This window comes from Lissotriton helveticus, chromosome 2_2 (assembly GCF_964261635.1).
Source record: "Lissotriton helveticus chromosome 2_2, aLisHel1.1, whole genome shotgun sequence".
NCBI lineage: Eukaryota > Metazoa > Chordata > Amphibia > Caudata > Salamandridae > Lissotriton > Lissotriton helveticus.
Genome location: NC_136060.1, coordinates 352,586,824 through 352,602,835, shown reverse-complemented (window position 1 = coordinate 352,602,835; position 16,012 = coordinate 352,586,824). Strand labels below are relative to the sequence as shown.

The following is a 16,012-nucleotide window of genomic DNA, read 5'->3' as shown; positions in this document are numbered from 1 at the left end:
TAGGTGGTCAGTTCTGGTGTAGTCCAGGTCCGCCTCCAGTAAAGTACTGGACGTAGGGATGCAATAATAGCTATTGGAGACAGCTCTAGGTCATAAAATAGAGGGGTCAGGGGGGTGCTCTTGGGTAATTTAATTAGGTTCATTAAAAAGGAGTTTTCAGACACCGTCAGTTCCCTAAGGTTCTCATGCCCCCACATTTCAACTCCGTATAGTGCGGAGCTGATCGATTTACCCTTATAAACTGATAGTACAGGGGCTATCGGTTTAGTGAGGGACCTTGAGTGTTCCAGACATAAAGCGCCAGTGAGCTGTCGATGTTTCAAAGTGGCCAGCTCAATCTGCTGCTTCCAGCATAAATCGTTCTGCATACACACACCTAGGTAACTAAAGGTCTGAACCCTCTCCAGGGGATGGTCATTCATGGTTTCAGAGCCTCTAAAAGTTTTCGGAGCTTTAAAAGTCATGAACTTGGATTCAAGTACATTAACTTCTAAACCCCTTGTGGTGCAAAACTCATCAAAAAGCTTCAGCGCCTTTTGCAACCCACTTGGGGTTTTTGATACTATGAGACAATCGTCTGCGAACATTAAAATGGGAATTTTAGCTCCTGCAAGGATTGGGGCATCAACATTGGAGTTAACTAAAATTCTAGCAACGTCATTAATATAAAGGGAAAATAAGGTTGGAGCCAATACACAACCCTGCCGTACTCCAGATTCGACAGGGACCTGAGTTGTGACTTTGCCAGGACTAACCCATCTGATCTGAGCGTAATTTAGGTCATGAAGTTTTTTAATCAGTGAAAGTAAGGGCCCAGGTAAACCCATATCTTTAAGGACATTCCACAAAGTTGAACGGGGAACCAGATCGAAGGCCGCTCTCAGATCTACAAAAGCGGCATATAGACTGCCGCAGCCCAATGCCACGGTCTTCCAGTACAGCATTGTGAAATGCAATACCTGGTCGACCGTACTAATGGATGTTCTAAACCCTGCTTGTAGATTGGTCAGGATGTTATGGTCCCGTTCCCATGCGAGTATTTTATCCAGGATCAGCCTGCCAAAATGTTTTTGTGAGTTGTCGATCAGGCTGATCGGTCGATAATTTCCAGGCAGGGATTTGTCCCCCTTTTTAAAGACGGGAATAATTTCAGCCCCAGCCATGATTTTGGAACGGGTGCGCCATTAGCAATCATATTTGACAGGAGGAGTATATATGGGCCCCAAGAGACCCTATCCTGCAAGAATAGATCCGCGGGAATGCCATCGATACCTGGCGCTCTACCAGGTGTCACTAGATCTAGGGCACGTTCCATGTGTTTCAGTGTAAATGGATCATCCAAAAATGGCAAGAACGGGATCTCAGGGGAAAGGTTTAATGCCTCGCCCTTCGCATATTGCGGCTCAAAATATGATACCCATTTATCACATGGGACCCAATTCTGGGGTTTCTCGGGGTTGCCATCCATGCCCCACTTGTAAACATTCCAGAACTTGCGCATATCTTTATGGTGTCCCGCCTCTTTTAAATCGCTCCACCTTTGCACATCCCAATTACGTTTGGCTTTAGCGACGGCATTTTTATAGGCGGCCCTGGCATATATATGAGTGAGAGAGAGAAATAACATCAATAATAAATATTTGATTATCTTGTTCTCATACATCTAACCAACAATTGTGAACCTGGGGAGACAGTAATGTCCCTTTTCTTATCTAGTTTTATCTTTACATCTTAGTAACGATATAAAACATACCTTCGTTTTTGGCACATTCTTTATTTATTTTTGTTGGAGTTGAAAACAAATTAACCTTTTATTTCTGAGTTAGCTCCGCATTTCACTTGTTGTTTTCCTCTGATATATGTTGACATATTATCTGTGGCTGAGAATAGGGCAGCCAGCCTTTAATCCACATGCTTTAGTTCTGTGAGCATTAGCACACCGTTCATCTTATTAGATAGTGATATTGTAAAGCAAAGTTTTTATTTTTCTTCTGTGCTGTACCTTTGGATCGAAGAAAATTATCAGAAAATCACAGGATGCAACTTTTTCTGACATATCATATAACCTAGGGTAGCTGCAGGTAAAGCTTCTTCGATTAAGTGTGATGTGCTGTAATACCGCACTCAACATTACTAGGGTGTCTATACCTCTGATATGTTCATTTGCTTGTGCTATTAGCTTGTGGAATAACAATGCCCTCTTTTACAGTTGAGTGAAGGAGATGGAGTTTTAGTAAAATCTGGATGTTGGATCTAGGCAGAGGTAGTAACCTTGATTGGCTCTACCAATGAGTAACTAGTTGTATGTCATGTTTTAACGAAGCAAAAAATACATAAGACTTTGTAGTTTAAATAATGAAGCTATCCCACCATGCCACTGCTTTGAGCAACTCCTAATTCTTTTACGTTGGTTTGATGGGAAGGTGTTTTCCCCTCTACATATATGGGAGTACACCCACAAGAAAAAATAGACAAGGCCTACTTGTATTTTAACCCACATTTTCTTTTTTTTTCACCTTCAAGAATTTTCAGATAAGTTGTCATTTGCTTGGCATTTTACACCTCTTTCTTATGGGTGCATTAAAGTGTTATTATTTTCAGCTCAGTAGCATGGGCTTCTTATTCCTTCATTACATCACCCATCACCCACCACCCATACCCATCCGCCTCACTGAATAAAGTAGAAGCAGTAATTAACTCATGTTGAATCACCAGTAGCTGTGACTTCTTGTACACCAACATTATGTTCGGTTTTTAATTTTAATTTTTCTCTATAGAACAAAATCTTCTCAGCTCTAGAAAGCGATCCTGTTTTTGCTCAGCACTCTGGTAAAGAACTATCGTTGGAGCAGTACCGTGAACTCACATTTCTGCAATGCAAAAGGGTCTTCGAATATGATTTCTTGACAATGGATGAGATGATGGAGCAGCCGTTAAAAATTCGTGCCCTGATAAACTGCCTTGGCATGTACGATTGGTCTTTGGGAGCCAAGTTTATGCTAAATACACAAGTAAGTGATTGTGAAATCTGTATTTGTATTGATGTGATCGTCATATTCGGATCTCTTCTTGTAGTACTGGGACTTATAATAGCATCAGGCTCTTAATTATGTCTCTTCAATCAGCTATACATTCCCAAATGTCATATTTTTGTACATTGCTTACCATTGGGTTTTTGCCTTTTTTTGTTGATTTAAATGTTGTCACATAAGACAAATGTAGCAGAAGTCCATAAAACGAGTGTCACAATATCTCATGATTCAGTCATATGCCTTATAGCCCGGGCATCGTGATTCCACAACGGCATCATCATAGAGACCAGGACTTCTCTTCCCACTTGATTTCAAGTATTTGTAAATGCTTACCTAAATGGCTTTGTAAGGGGGTGTAGTCTTTGTGACTTTGCACCACCTTTGGTTAAGTCACTGTCTTCTACTATGATTTGGTGAAATGGCGGAATTGCTGTGTGTGTGTGTCATCTGCTAAAATGTGGTGAATTACAAAGCCTGCTCCCACCATCTTCTATACCCACGGAGAATCCATTTTCCAGTCTGATTTATATATTGTTTTATATTTGTTCACATAGTGACTTTTTAGCAGGAAACCAAAAGTACATACATTTTCTGCTTCAAAAGTTTCCGATATCATTCAGTTTGTATCATAAAAGAACATATTTATCTAAATGTATTTTAAATGTATTCTATGGTTACATTTGTCTTATCTGATCAATAAGAATGAGTTCTTGTACGTGAATTGCTGACTTTCCTGTGGCATTAAATAGTTCTTAGACTACACCTTATGCTTTGAAAGTACAGTGATTCCATTTAGGTTATGTTAGTGCTTTATTCATTTCACATACTCGGTGTGATTAGGACCCATTGGGAGATGCATACTCCTGTAGCTTACTTGAACAGTGACTATGCTTAGGGTCTTAAACCTCTCTTTACAGCAACAGTCTGCATGGCTAGTGTACAGTGTTTATATTACATGTCTCAACTACCTTCCTTCTAAACAAAGTATATTCACTGTTCCATATAGCAAGTTTACTTTGAGCCATCGTTAAATACTAGATTCTCTGGGTCACAAATTTTAACTGTACGCAAAATGTTTGCTGAAGCTGCTTGCTAGGATCTTTTTTACGTTGAGCCTAGGCTGTGCTTGTGCTGATTCTTCAAGACATGTTGTATGCACTTTGTGGGCTTACAGCCCGCCCATTGCCTTTTTATGTGTTACTTCAATTGTCCTTTAAAAAGGCTTGCTTGCTAGTAGTTAATCCTTCTTGTTTGTCCCTCCTTTTTGTGTTCTGTTTCCTCCCAAAGAGCACTGCCCAATTAATGGTATCTTTACGCTTTGGTGTTTTTATGTTCGTTTTGGGGAATTCTTTTTTTTTTCTTTGTTTCCAACTCGTGTTTGTCATTGCTTGTTTAACTTGTTGCTCGTGTTTGGTTACACCCGTTCTCCCACCCCTTTGCGCCGTCCTTGCTTGCACAAACATCCACCCTTCCTCCGTCTATTTATTGTTGCTTCCCTCAATATTAGCCCTGCACCCCTCGTCATTGTTGCTTGTCGCTTCTTTTGCATTGCACAGCAGTGCATCTCAGCTTCAGAAAAAGTGCTATGATGCGGTCAATACTGGCATCGGCATAGCACTTTTTGTCCTTCAGTTTAAGCCATGTTTCTTTGCAAATTTTCTTGTTTTTCCCCTTTTGCTGATTGTGTCATAGTACTTTTTGATTCTATACTTTGACATGCTGCACAGCAGCGGCACAACTGTATAAAATGACTGAAATACATTGACAAACACATTATCTCCTGTATATAGACCATAAATAGGCGACACCCATGTCTTTGCCAATGCTTGTTATTCTTTCTGAGAGCTGTGATATATATCTCATACAGTGATAACATGATAAAAGGAGTAATGCAATAATAAGAAAGTTCTGTGAACAGCCGAAAATATGTATTACCTTTAACTGCCATCTATTTTCCGAAATAATTGTAAACATGACCCTTATTTCTTCAGGTTTCACACTGTATCCTGTATCAATTCAATAGCTTTATTCAACAGATATGTCATAAAAGCACAATATATGCATTACAAACATACAAGATAAAATACATAAATAATCCAATCCTAAAACAATTAAGAAGATATTAAACAATTAGTAACTGCCAAATAAAAGGAATCTAAAACAAAGATTTTTTTTTTTTAATTTATAATTCCATAAAAACAACATTGAGCCACCAACATTTCATAACTCCAGTTTGTTGCTAGTAATACGGGGTAACATTAATATTAAGCATTTGGTTGGGTTTGTGAAAGCACCCTGGATCGGATAGACCAGGCCCAACCCAAGAACTTGGCCATAGCGATAGATATTGATAGTGTTGGGACTCTCAACGCCTCTTCATGCCTTCTAAAGCCTAACAACTTACAGATGGGTATAACCCACATAGAACGAGGTCTCTTATATAGTGGGCAAAAGAACAGCAGGTGACTGATCGATTCTTGTCTGGCTTGGCACCTTGGGCATACATTATCGGAGGCCCTTGTCCATTTGCTAGTAAATTCCCTGACAGGAAGGGTACCAACCCTCAGCTGGAAGTACAACTTCCTATCAAAGGGTTTCTCATTGGCGTCCCAGTACTGTTCTAGGGCTGGCTTTGATTTAAGTTCTAAGAACCGGCCTGTCAAATGCTTTGCTGAGCCACTAGAGCATGCTGTAACCTATATCATATCCCAATACATCTCCTTCAGAATCTTCTTTGAAGGGAAAGAAGCATTGAGGGGATCATTCCATATATCACTCATGCCCAGGTTCATCAGCAACGACCTAATCTCTTTCAGCCATTTGACCTTGTGAAAATGATCTGCATCCATTACATCTTTAAGTCCCATTGCATAGTGTGATAGTTCAGCCGTACTCCACAATCTTCGCCAATATAAAAGAGGGCGAAGTTTCGCTAAATCCATTACTCCTTTCCTACCCAGGTCTAGCAGTAGCGGGCACATTGGTGTACTTTTGGGCACATTTGTAACCTTACGCAAGAATGAGTTTTCAGCTGCGGTTAGGGTGGATAAATTCGTAAACCCCCATAACTCAGCTCCGTACAAAGCGGAGCTTAAAACCTTCATGCCATAGATCTCCATCAGTGGGCTAATCGGTTTGGAGAAAGAGGATTTGAACTTAGCTGCCAGAATCCCAGCCTGTTTTTTATGTTTTAATGTGGCCACATCAATTTGATTTGACCACCTCATATCTGGCTGTAAAGTAACTCCCAGATAAGTAAAGGCGTCGACCTTTGCGAGGGGAGCATTATTCGTGTATACCTTGCCCTGAAATTATCTATGTTCGTTAAAAGACATGAACTTAGTCTTTGCCGTGTTAATTACTAGACCCCGGTTGGAACAAAAGTCCTCCAACCTACTTAAGGCTTTTTGCAGACCACTGGGTGTTTTGGCGATAATTAGCGTGTCGTCCGCGAACATGAGGATATCCTGTATCATATACATTTTTCTCATTGGTCCATAATGTTGGCTATCAAAACACACAAGATGAGGGACGGAATGTTGAACATTGGCAAAACATTCACCCGAGTCACAAATATGGGTTTAATCCATCGTTATTTTGCTCACCAAGCCACCCCAGATCAGACATGGAATATGCAATTCAGTCTTGACCCTATGTCTCATGGGAACAGTGCAGCCCGAACTGCCAAGCCATGTCTTCCCTGGACCAGAATAAAGCATCCTAGGACCGGTTTCTGGCTATCAGCCATCATCAGCCAGGATAGCTTGACTCCAGTGGCGTAGTGAGCACGGGACCCACGTCTGGGCATACCCTTCACACATAGGGCAAACAGCAAAACACACAAGATGATGGACAGAATGTTGCACATTGGCAAAACATTCCCCACAGTCACAGATCTGGGTTTAATCCATCGTTATTTTGCTCACCACGCCACCCCAGTTCAGACATGGTTTATGCAAATCAGTCTTGACCCTGTGTCTCATGGGAACAGTGCAGCCCGAACTGCCAAGCCATGTCTTCCCTGGACCAGAATCAAGCATCCTAGGATCGGTTTCTGGCTATCAGCCATCATCAGCCAGGATAGCTTGACTCCAGTGGCGTAGTGAGCACGGGACCCACGTCTGGGCATACCCTTCACACATAGGGCAAACAGCAAAACACACAAGATGATGGACGGAATGTTGCACATTGCCAAACATTTACCCCCAGTCACAGATCTGGGTTTAACCCCTTCGACGCTCATGACGAGCCCAGCTCGTCATGGAGTTTCCATTGATTTCAATGGAAATTACATGGAAGCACTGCAAGTAGCTTAGCATCCAAGTGGTTAATCCATCGCTAGACCTAAGAACCGGGCTGGGGGTAATATGCTACGAGAAGTGCTGTCACTTTGGCAAGTTGTACTTATTGGCCGATAAATAAAGACACCTTTAGCACCTCAGATGGTTGTGAGACTGCACGAAGATAACTTCGCACAAGTCCGATGGGGTACCCAGGGAGAAGTTACCCCACGGTTTCCAGTCACCAAAGGGGTGCACCAAGGGTGTGTCTTAGCCCCAACTTTATTTTCTCTGTTTATCAACGGGGTAGTAAACTATTTTAAAACATACCCGACGGCCAATGTTTTTACCGATGATTTTATATCTTCTTGCTTATTGTAAATTTGTACAGTGTTATCAAACTATGAATTGCAAATTTGTATATAGGAATTGTTGATGACAACAAAAAAATGTTTTTATATAACTGTTTGGTAGCATTGGTTATTGTATTTTATGGTAATTGGCTTTCATGATTGATTATTCGAAATAAAGCTTGAATTGCATTGAATTGAAATGTATATAGTTTCAACTGTTTATACGGTGGAAATAGATTAGTCCATTTTCCATATATCACATTTTTCAGAAACATGAAACCATTTCATTTTCAATTCTCAAATAAATTGATAATGGTACTGTAAATATAAATCAGGCTTAATCAGGTTTAAAAAATAGCAGTATACCATTTGAGTAGCACCTAAGCTCTGCCATGTATCTCTGCAGCTAGTGCTGCAGGTTATATGCATTTATCCCTTGCTGTAGTTTACTATGGGTGAAAACCTGCATTTTCGGGCTTGGGTCAGTCTTCCGTGGTTCTATATTGCTCATCTATTCTTGCGCTTCTACCACAATCATTTCTGTGGGCAAGGAGAGGGGCATAGTATTAGGCTGGCTGCAACTCTAAGTTGCCCACAACTCTGTCCAGTAGCAGATTGTTTCTCCTTGTAATCTCCCTGCATAACTCTCCTCCGGACATGTTCTCCTCCATCTCTCTGTATCTGCTCCCTTACCTGACGTGATGTGGATGGACACCCCCTAGAGCAGAAGGAATGTTCTCTGTTTGAGCCTTGCTGAGTGCAGAGGCGGGTTATTTAGAAATTGTATAGGGGGATTCCAACCAAAGAGCACATCTTGACTCCCTTTTACTGAAACTTGACTTACAATTTTGCCTGTATATATGATGTTCTGATGTTTATTAAGGATTCTGCTTTATATTTTCAGGTTTTTGCTGGCGCTGTTCAGAACACTGGCTCAGAGAGGCACAGTCAATTTGTAGAGCAAACAAAAAATATGGAGGTATGGAATTAATACATTCTTTTTCCCTGCATAAAAAAGTAGTTTATTTACATGCCATGCTGTCTCCTCAGAGGTGTTGTTAAAAGACTTCCTTACTTCTAAATGGTCAGCTATCCTAAATGCGTGACTTTTTATGGTTGGAAGGAGGAACCATACAGATTACACATCAGAAGCTCCAGACCAGCCACCCTAAGACGATTACAATTGGCTGAAGAAAGCCATAGCGACTACTTTCAGCTGATTGCATTTGCATATGGCTGCAAGTGAGCTTTGTTCTGGGGTTTGATCTGTGTTCATTCTTGATCTACAAATATATAATGACCCTTATCATTCAAGCCAAAGGTTGCTTTTGTCCCATTTGATTACCTCCTCTTCCACTGAAAGCAAAACTGAGGAGGGCAGAGACCTGAATTGCAGAAGAGTGGCATGAACCGTGCTCTGGTGTTTCCTGCATGATCCAATGGGAAGGGCAGCAAGCCTGATTCCAGGGCAGTGACTGGGAGAGCCAGAGTCTTGACTGTTACTAATAGTAATTCAAAGCACCCGAAGGATGTGGACAAGGAAGCAGTGCAAGTAGGGTCCTTGAAGGTGAAATAGTGGCCTTAAAGGTGAAAGTAGTGCTGCCTGTGTGTTCCCTATGCAACATATTGGATTATTAGTTTGGAGCATGGTCTCACCAACTAATGTACTTACTATGTAAAAGCCGAGGAATCCTTGGCTAACCCCAGGTAGGCCATGGATCATGAGTCGGGTCTACCCAGTATGTAAGCAATACCAAACACCAAAAAGGTCAAGAAACCACTAAGTAAAATACACAAACCAAATGAGTGCAAAGTAGAAAATGTATTTAAGATTTTAAATATTAAGACAGGATAAACTCCTTACAGGAAGAGATCAGAGTGGTGTCCTTTGCTTGCTCCAGGCCATTTGGGAAGTAGACCCGCCTAATCACACCCACGAGTCCCATGGCTCCCAGCAAGCATTCGAGTTTATGTGAATACATTAATTTGTCATGGGAAAATGTTCAGCATCTTCAAAAAATCTTTGTAACTCAGTTGGAAGGGAGGACCCGGGCCAAGACACTTGTTGAACGGAAATATCATGGTATGAAAGTTGAACCATCAATAGTCTCCTGTTTTTTCGTAACTATTATTACTGTACTGTATAAACCTCATCATGTACCAACACAAGTGATTCATGTAAAGAATGGTGGTTTGAATAATGTTAATTAAAAGAGTTGAAAAAAATAATCTTTGTAACTGTAAAATGTAGTTGGCATTGTTTGCAAAAACATGTAAAACATATGTCTGATTTGTTAAGCTATAGATATAAGTAGTTATGTTTTGTTGTAGTTATGGATAGTTTTATTCAGTTTCAATTCATTTTTCCCTTATTCCAAAGCATACTGTTATTCTACAAAACTGTTTTCTAAAACCTTTATTTAAAAAAAAAATGTTTAGCTTTTAAAATTTTGTACGGTATCAACTATGGAGTGTGATGACTCAAATTTCATACTATTGTTTGAATGCTTAGATCTTTGGATGTTTTGCTTTGACTGAGATCAGCCATGGAAGCAATACCAAGGCCATCAGGACAACTGCAAGTTATGATGCTGCCACTAAGGTTAGTCTGTTTTCTATTTTGACTATTACTGTAGGTAGTTGGTTGGAATATTCTAGATTACATCCATTTTGAAATCTTAGGAGAGTCCTATTGACTGTCGGGGGCCAATGTTTGAATTGAAAACATCTAGCCAGAGATGATGTCCAACAAATTGTAATGTGCCACATCTATGCCAATTATTACATTTTACTCATCTTAGTTAAGTGCTTTTAAAGACTGAATTTGAAGAGCACTTGGTGTGCGGTCATTTATGTTATTTGTTATAATGTACAGGCTTATTAATGTATTCATTTTACTTATCCAGTTTAATAAGTGCTATCGACCAGGGCTGCACCACCCTTAGTAATGGTGTAAAGGGTGTGTATGTTGCCCATTTCTGAGTACTGTACTGACACTGGGGCCTCATTTGTGGGAATAGCCTCTGCAGTCAGCAGTTGCTGGGCACCATGTGTTCCAGAATTCCCGCTGGGAGCCGCACCTGCAACCATTTCAGTGCTACATAAGTGCGCCGCAGTACCACCAATGGTGGATCTGTTTGCGGCCGTATGCAGCCAAACAAGGGCCCTTTCCCTCGCCTGCAGCACCATTGAGGTAGACTCCACATTTTGTATCCTGTGACTTATTAACCTATTTGCTAATCATGGGCAAGAAACCCCCTTCAGCCATTTACATCAGGTCATAAGGGAGCCGCCACGTCCCCCCTTATTAAATCCTGCCTATCTAGTGCTATGGGAACGATCTTGCCCGAGATTGAGTTGGTTGCAACTCACATTGATGGTGTACAAAAGATGATTAATGTCCCACCCAGCTCTGTCTCACGCCCCCCAACGGAGGGAAGTGTTGTTTTACCAGGCACCTCTTCTGTGGTTCAGAATGTATGACCCCAACTTGGTCACAAACTGGACACCCCTCACAGAGATGTTAGGCAGCTGCTTGGCTTGCCGAAGCCTTAGCATGCAGGGACCCCTCGACGTCAGCTGAAGTATCTCCTCCGCTAACCCCCGATAATGCTTCTTCATCTATAATAAAAAAGCATCCTTGTGATGGATATGCAGATTAGTATTATTATGGGTATGCAGATAGCCCTGTCGCCCCGTGAATGAAGATAGAACAACATTTGTACATCATGCTTAAAGGCCTGGTACTTCATGTTCTAGGCATCATTATAATGTTGCGTGAAGGCAGATGTGTAAGTAAAGTAATCCAACATTCTCATGCACTCAAATATGTGCAAACGGTCACAGTAAAAATGCTGGTGTGCAAAAAGAGGACCATGTAAGAAAAATGTGCAGCATTGCTACATGGGCCTAATCAGGGCACAAAACACCCACTCCTCATACTAAGGGTCGATCTAAAAGCTATCTAAAAAAAAGCAGGCCATATAAAACGACAAAGACTGTAATATCTAAAACTCCTCATCATCTAAAAGCAATCTCTTAATAAAAAGGCCAACGCACAGTTTCAAATAGTAAGCACGCAGAAAGCCAAGTTTCCCAGAAGTAAAGAAATACAGAGAGAAGACAAAAAAAAACCATAATTTTGTTTAAAAACAGGCCAAATAGTTCCCACAAAACGGAATAGACAATTGTTTTTGTTAAGATTGGCAGTCGCAACATCGCTGTTGCCAGCAAAAGCAGACAATGTTCCCATAGTCTCACCTCGAAGCAGGTCTGTAGAGCAAAGGTGGTTCCATCCAGTTCCCACAGCAGCCGCCGATGGAGGGACTACATCCTGTATGTGTTCCGCAGAGCGAATATCCAGTTTACTGGGAGCCAAAGCATCCGAGGGTGGCTCGAAGAATGCATTCAGAACCAAAGGAATACACTGGGAACAACTATACCCATGGGCCTTTGTTGTGCTTCAGCAACAGGCTACACCAGCACAACACAAAATGCCCCTAATGTAAACCCTTGTATTGTGCATGCCGTTGTTAACGACCTAACACCTATTTGCCTCTCCAGTCCTCTCCTCGATGCCTCCAAAACACCTGCCTCAAAGCGCAAATGTTTCCACGGAAAGTCCAAGAAGGGAGAGGACAAGATCAGTTAGACAAACCCTAAATTTTCCTCCTTCCATAGTGGATTGCATTCCATTCCATTCCATCCTGGCCCCTGACCATTTTATCACTATAGCTGTGTACATAGTGTGTCAACACTTTTTCGACAGGAATTATTGCTCAAGGATCTGCGTTATTCCATTTTTTCACCTCTGAAGTCTGTAAACAATAACGTTAAGTTTTGTAAGACCCCCATGGAAAACACTCGCAGGCACTCATCTCCCAGTCAGCACCAATTGGAATGATTCGCCATTCTGGCCTCTAGTATTTCAATGACAGTCGGTACTTTCACTCCACCGGCGGATGTCTAACTAAAATCAGACAGTAAACTTAAACTCTATTCAAGCTAGAATTTCATAGGACCCCATTTCACATGAACCGCTGCAGCAAGCGAAATCTAGGGGCCTTGCATTAGTTGATTACTGTCACCAGGATCATCTACAATGACCTCCTAACTGCACTCCCTATGTCATCGTCTTAACGGGTGTGCCTTCCGCATGTTACAACTAATCAGAAGATTGGTTTCCCCTCAAACGGAGAGCTGCACATTTGATCATGTATAAATCTGGGTGGGGCTTTGATCTGATGGATGACATTATTATGGTCCGCAGGGTTGGATGGAATGGAAATGTCCCAAATTCACTTCAAGGACATTGTCTAGTTTTCAACTTTAGGCACCCATTGCTGGTGGGCACCCTGCTGCAATGCCTGAATTCTGTAACTCCTGATTATTCCAAAATCCGTGCTTTACCCCTTGGTTTCTTCTACCATCCTGTCGTGCAGTTCCCACTAATCCTTAGGATCTGAGCGTTTGTGGACAAAATAAACTTAGGGTGAGGTGCCTAAACTGATTCCATGCACCCCATATTATGTGTTGGCCTAGAGTCCAGCTAGCTAACAGTGCCACCATAAGCCCCTCTAACCCAAACAGGGAGGTAATGGTTTCTGGCATCATGAAAAACCTGCCCCTTCAGGGATTGTGGTAGGTGATCTAGAACCCTTTTTCTCTGTCACTTGTGCGCTCGTGTTCTCAGAGAAGTATACAGAAAATACACAATGGGACGTTTTCAATAGATTTATTGAACCAACTTTATTCTTGTATATAGTACAAGTGCTACGATAATCAGTAGACAGAAGCATATGAATGTGATTACAAGCACCAGAATAGTAAATAGCAGGTATAGTTCCACCATGGTGCTAGAACAGTGTATATTTGCAGGCATATAAAACAAGGTAATAATCAGTCGTACTCCTACTATGCAATCCCTACTCTATGTGTGTCTAGAGTGTACGTAGGTGCATAGCCAAGAACCTACAAACTGGACACCAGTCACGGAGAAGTTAGGCAGCTGCTTGGCGAAACCTTAGCATGCAGGGACCCCTCAATGTCAGCTGAAGTGTCTCCTCTGCTGACCCCCAGAAATGCTTCTTTTATATTAAAAAGCATACTTGTGATGTATATGCAGATTAGTATTTTCAGGGTATGCAGATAGCCTTGTCGCCCCGTGGATGAAGATAGAACAACATTTGTAAAGCATGCTTAAAGGCCTTTATTAAAGACCTTGTACTTCTTCTTCTAGGCATCATTATAATGTTGCGTGAAGCCAGATGTGTAAGCAAAGTATTCCAACATTGTCATGCACTCAAATATGTGCAAACGGTCACAGTAAAAATGTTATTGTGCAAAAAGAGGACAATGTAAGAAAAATATGCAGCGTTGCTACATTGGCCTAACCCGGGCACAAAACACCACTCCCAAAACGCAGGCCTTATAAAACGATAATGACTGTAATATCTAAAAATCCTCTGAAATCACCTAAAAGCAATCTCTTAATAAAAAGGCCAACGCACAGTTTCAAATACCAAGCACACGGAAAGCCAAGTTGCCCAGAAGTAAAGAAATGCAGAGAGAGGGGGAAAAACATAATTTTGTTTAAAAAATGGTCAAATAGTTCCCACCACACGGAATAGCTAATTATTTGTTTAGAGTGGCAGTCGCAACATCGCTGTTGCCAGCAACAGCAGACAATGTTACCATAGTCGCACCTCAAAGCAGGTTTGTAGAGCATAGGTGATTCCATGCAGATCCCACAGCAGCTGCCGAGACGACGGAGGGACCACATCCTGTATGCATTCCGCAGAGCGAATATCCAGTTTACTAGGAGACAAAACATCCCAAGGTGGCTCGAAGAATGCGTTCAGAAACAAAGGAATACGCTGGGGACAACTATACCCATGGGCCTTTAAAGTACATCAATACTTCAATGTCCAATGGTGCAATCAATTGCGATCTGAGGCAGAAATTCACCGTAATATAGGTTGTACAGAGTGAGACCCAGTGATAAGAGCCAATGCTAATTCAGTTCTCAAAGCTGAGGTGTGCCATGCAGTGTAGCATGCGCTCATGGCATAGCAGCCCAGGCAGTGCTGTCTCCATTCCGGTTTGAACTGGGACGTCCATTGTGGGACAGAAAATTAAGATAAGAATCCCTGCAACAAGTAGCACGATAAGCGTAAGACCTACAAAAATGCCTCCTAGTACGGAGTGTCCGAATGATGGTATAACTCCAGAAACCGTCTGGAAGTTGCTTACCAATCCAGAGCCCATACATTTTAAAAAGTGCGCTACTCCTTTTGTATCAGGCATGTTGAAGATACGGAGGACCATCTCCCCGAAATACAGTAGGAAATTATTATGAAGTAACGTTTGTGTTTCGGACGTGGACCTTTCAACCTTGAGATCAAACTTCTCTTTGGCAGATGTTAAGTCCACATCCTCTTAAAAAAGCATGGCTTTCAGTTTTCTCAGATAATCAAAGCGTATGTTGGAAACATTTATCAAAGGCATCCGTGTTCCCTCTCTAGCTATGTGGGCAGGTGGAAACAGTACTTTTTTACAAACAGTGCACCAATAGGTTGGTGTATTAATTACAGTATAAAATAATCAATTTGCCTCCTTTCTTGGTCAGAGTTTTTGACCCCAAACATTCCTTTCGCCTGCCATTGTTGTGAGCTTGGGACCGATGCCTGTATGGTTTCGGTCCCGCATTTAGAATCACGATGCGACAGCCACCGTGGCAGTTGCATCTTGCATCTTTACCAATGCGGTGGGTGCTGCTGGCTGTTGCACCCACTGCAATGTGAAAAATGCATGTAGTGTGTTTCCCTGCACTATGTGGCAGGCATAACGCGGTGCCTGCCACGTAGTGCAGGGAAATGTAGAGGGGGTACCATTGGTACCCACCCAGTGCACCACCACCTCCCCCAAAACAAGGGGGGCCCGCAACAGGCTAACAATGCATTCTCCGCCAGGCTTTCAATGGCGGTAGCAAAGGGGATGATGGACGGAGAGTTGGAGCAAATCAAACACTCACCCCCAGTCAACTGATCTGGGTTTAATCCATCATCATTCTTTAGCTCACTCCTCCACCCCAGTTCAGACATGGCCATATGCAAATCAGTCTGACCCTGTGCCTCATGGGAACAGTCCAGCCCGAACTGCCAAGCCATGACTTCCCTGAGCCGGAAACAAGCATCCTGGGAGCAGTTTCTGGCTAATCAGCCATCATCAGCCAGGCTAGCTTGAATCCAGTGGCAAAGTGAGCAAGGGACCCACGTCTGGGCATACCCTGCCAACTTAGCACGAACAAAGCGATACCAAAGGGGATGATGGGCGGAGCGTTGGAGCA

The 16,012-nt window shown here is 42.1% G+C and overlaps 1 protein-coding gene across 1 annotated transcript in view; it reads left to right on the top strand.

Annotated features, from left to right (window-relative positions):
• Positions 1-16,012, top strand: part of ACOX3 (acyl-CoA oxidase 3, pristanoyl) — a 502,436-nt gene that overhangs the window by 100,712 nt on the left and 385,712 nt on the right. The window contains exons 3-5 of the mRNA XM_078678532.1: positions 2,778-3,011; positions 8,570-8,644; positions 10,178-10,267. Of these exons, the coding sequence (XP_078534658.1) occupies positions 2,778-3,011; positions 8,570-8,644; positions 10,178-10,267 (399 nt within the window). The remainder of the gene's footprint in view (positions 1-2,777; positions 3,012-8,569; positions 8,645-10,177; positions 10,268-16,012) is intronic.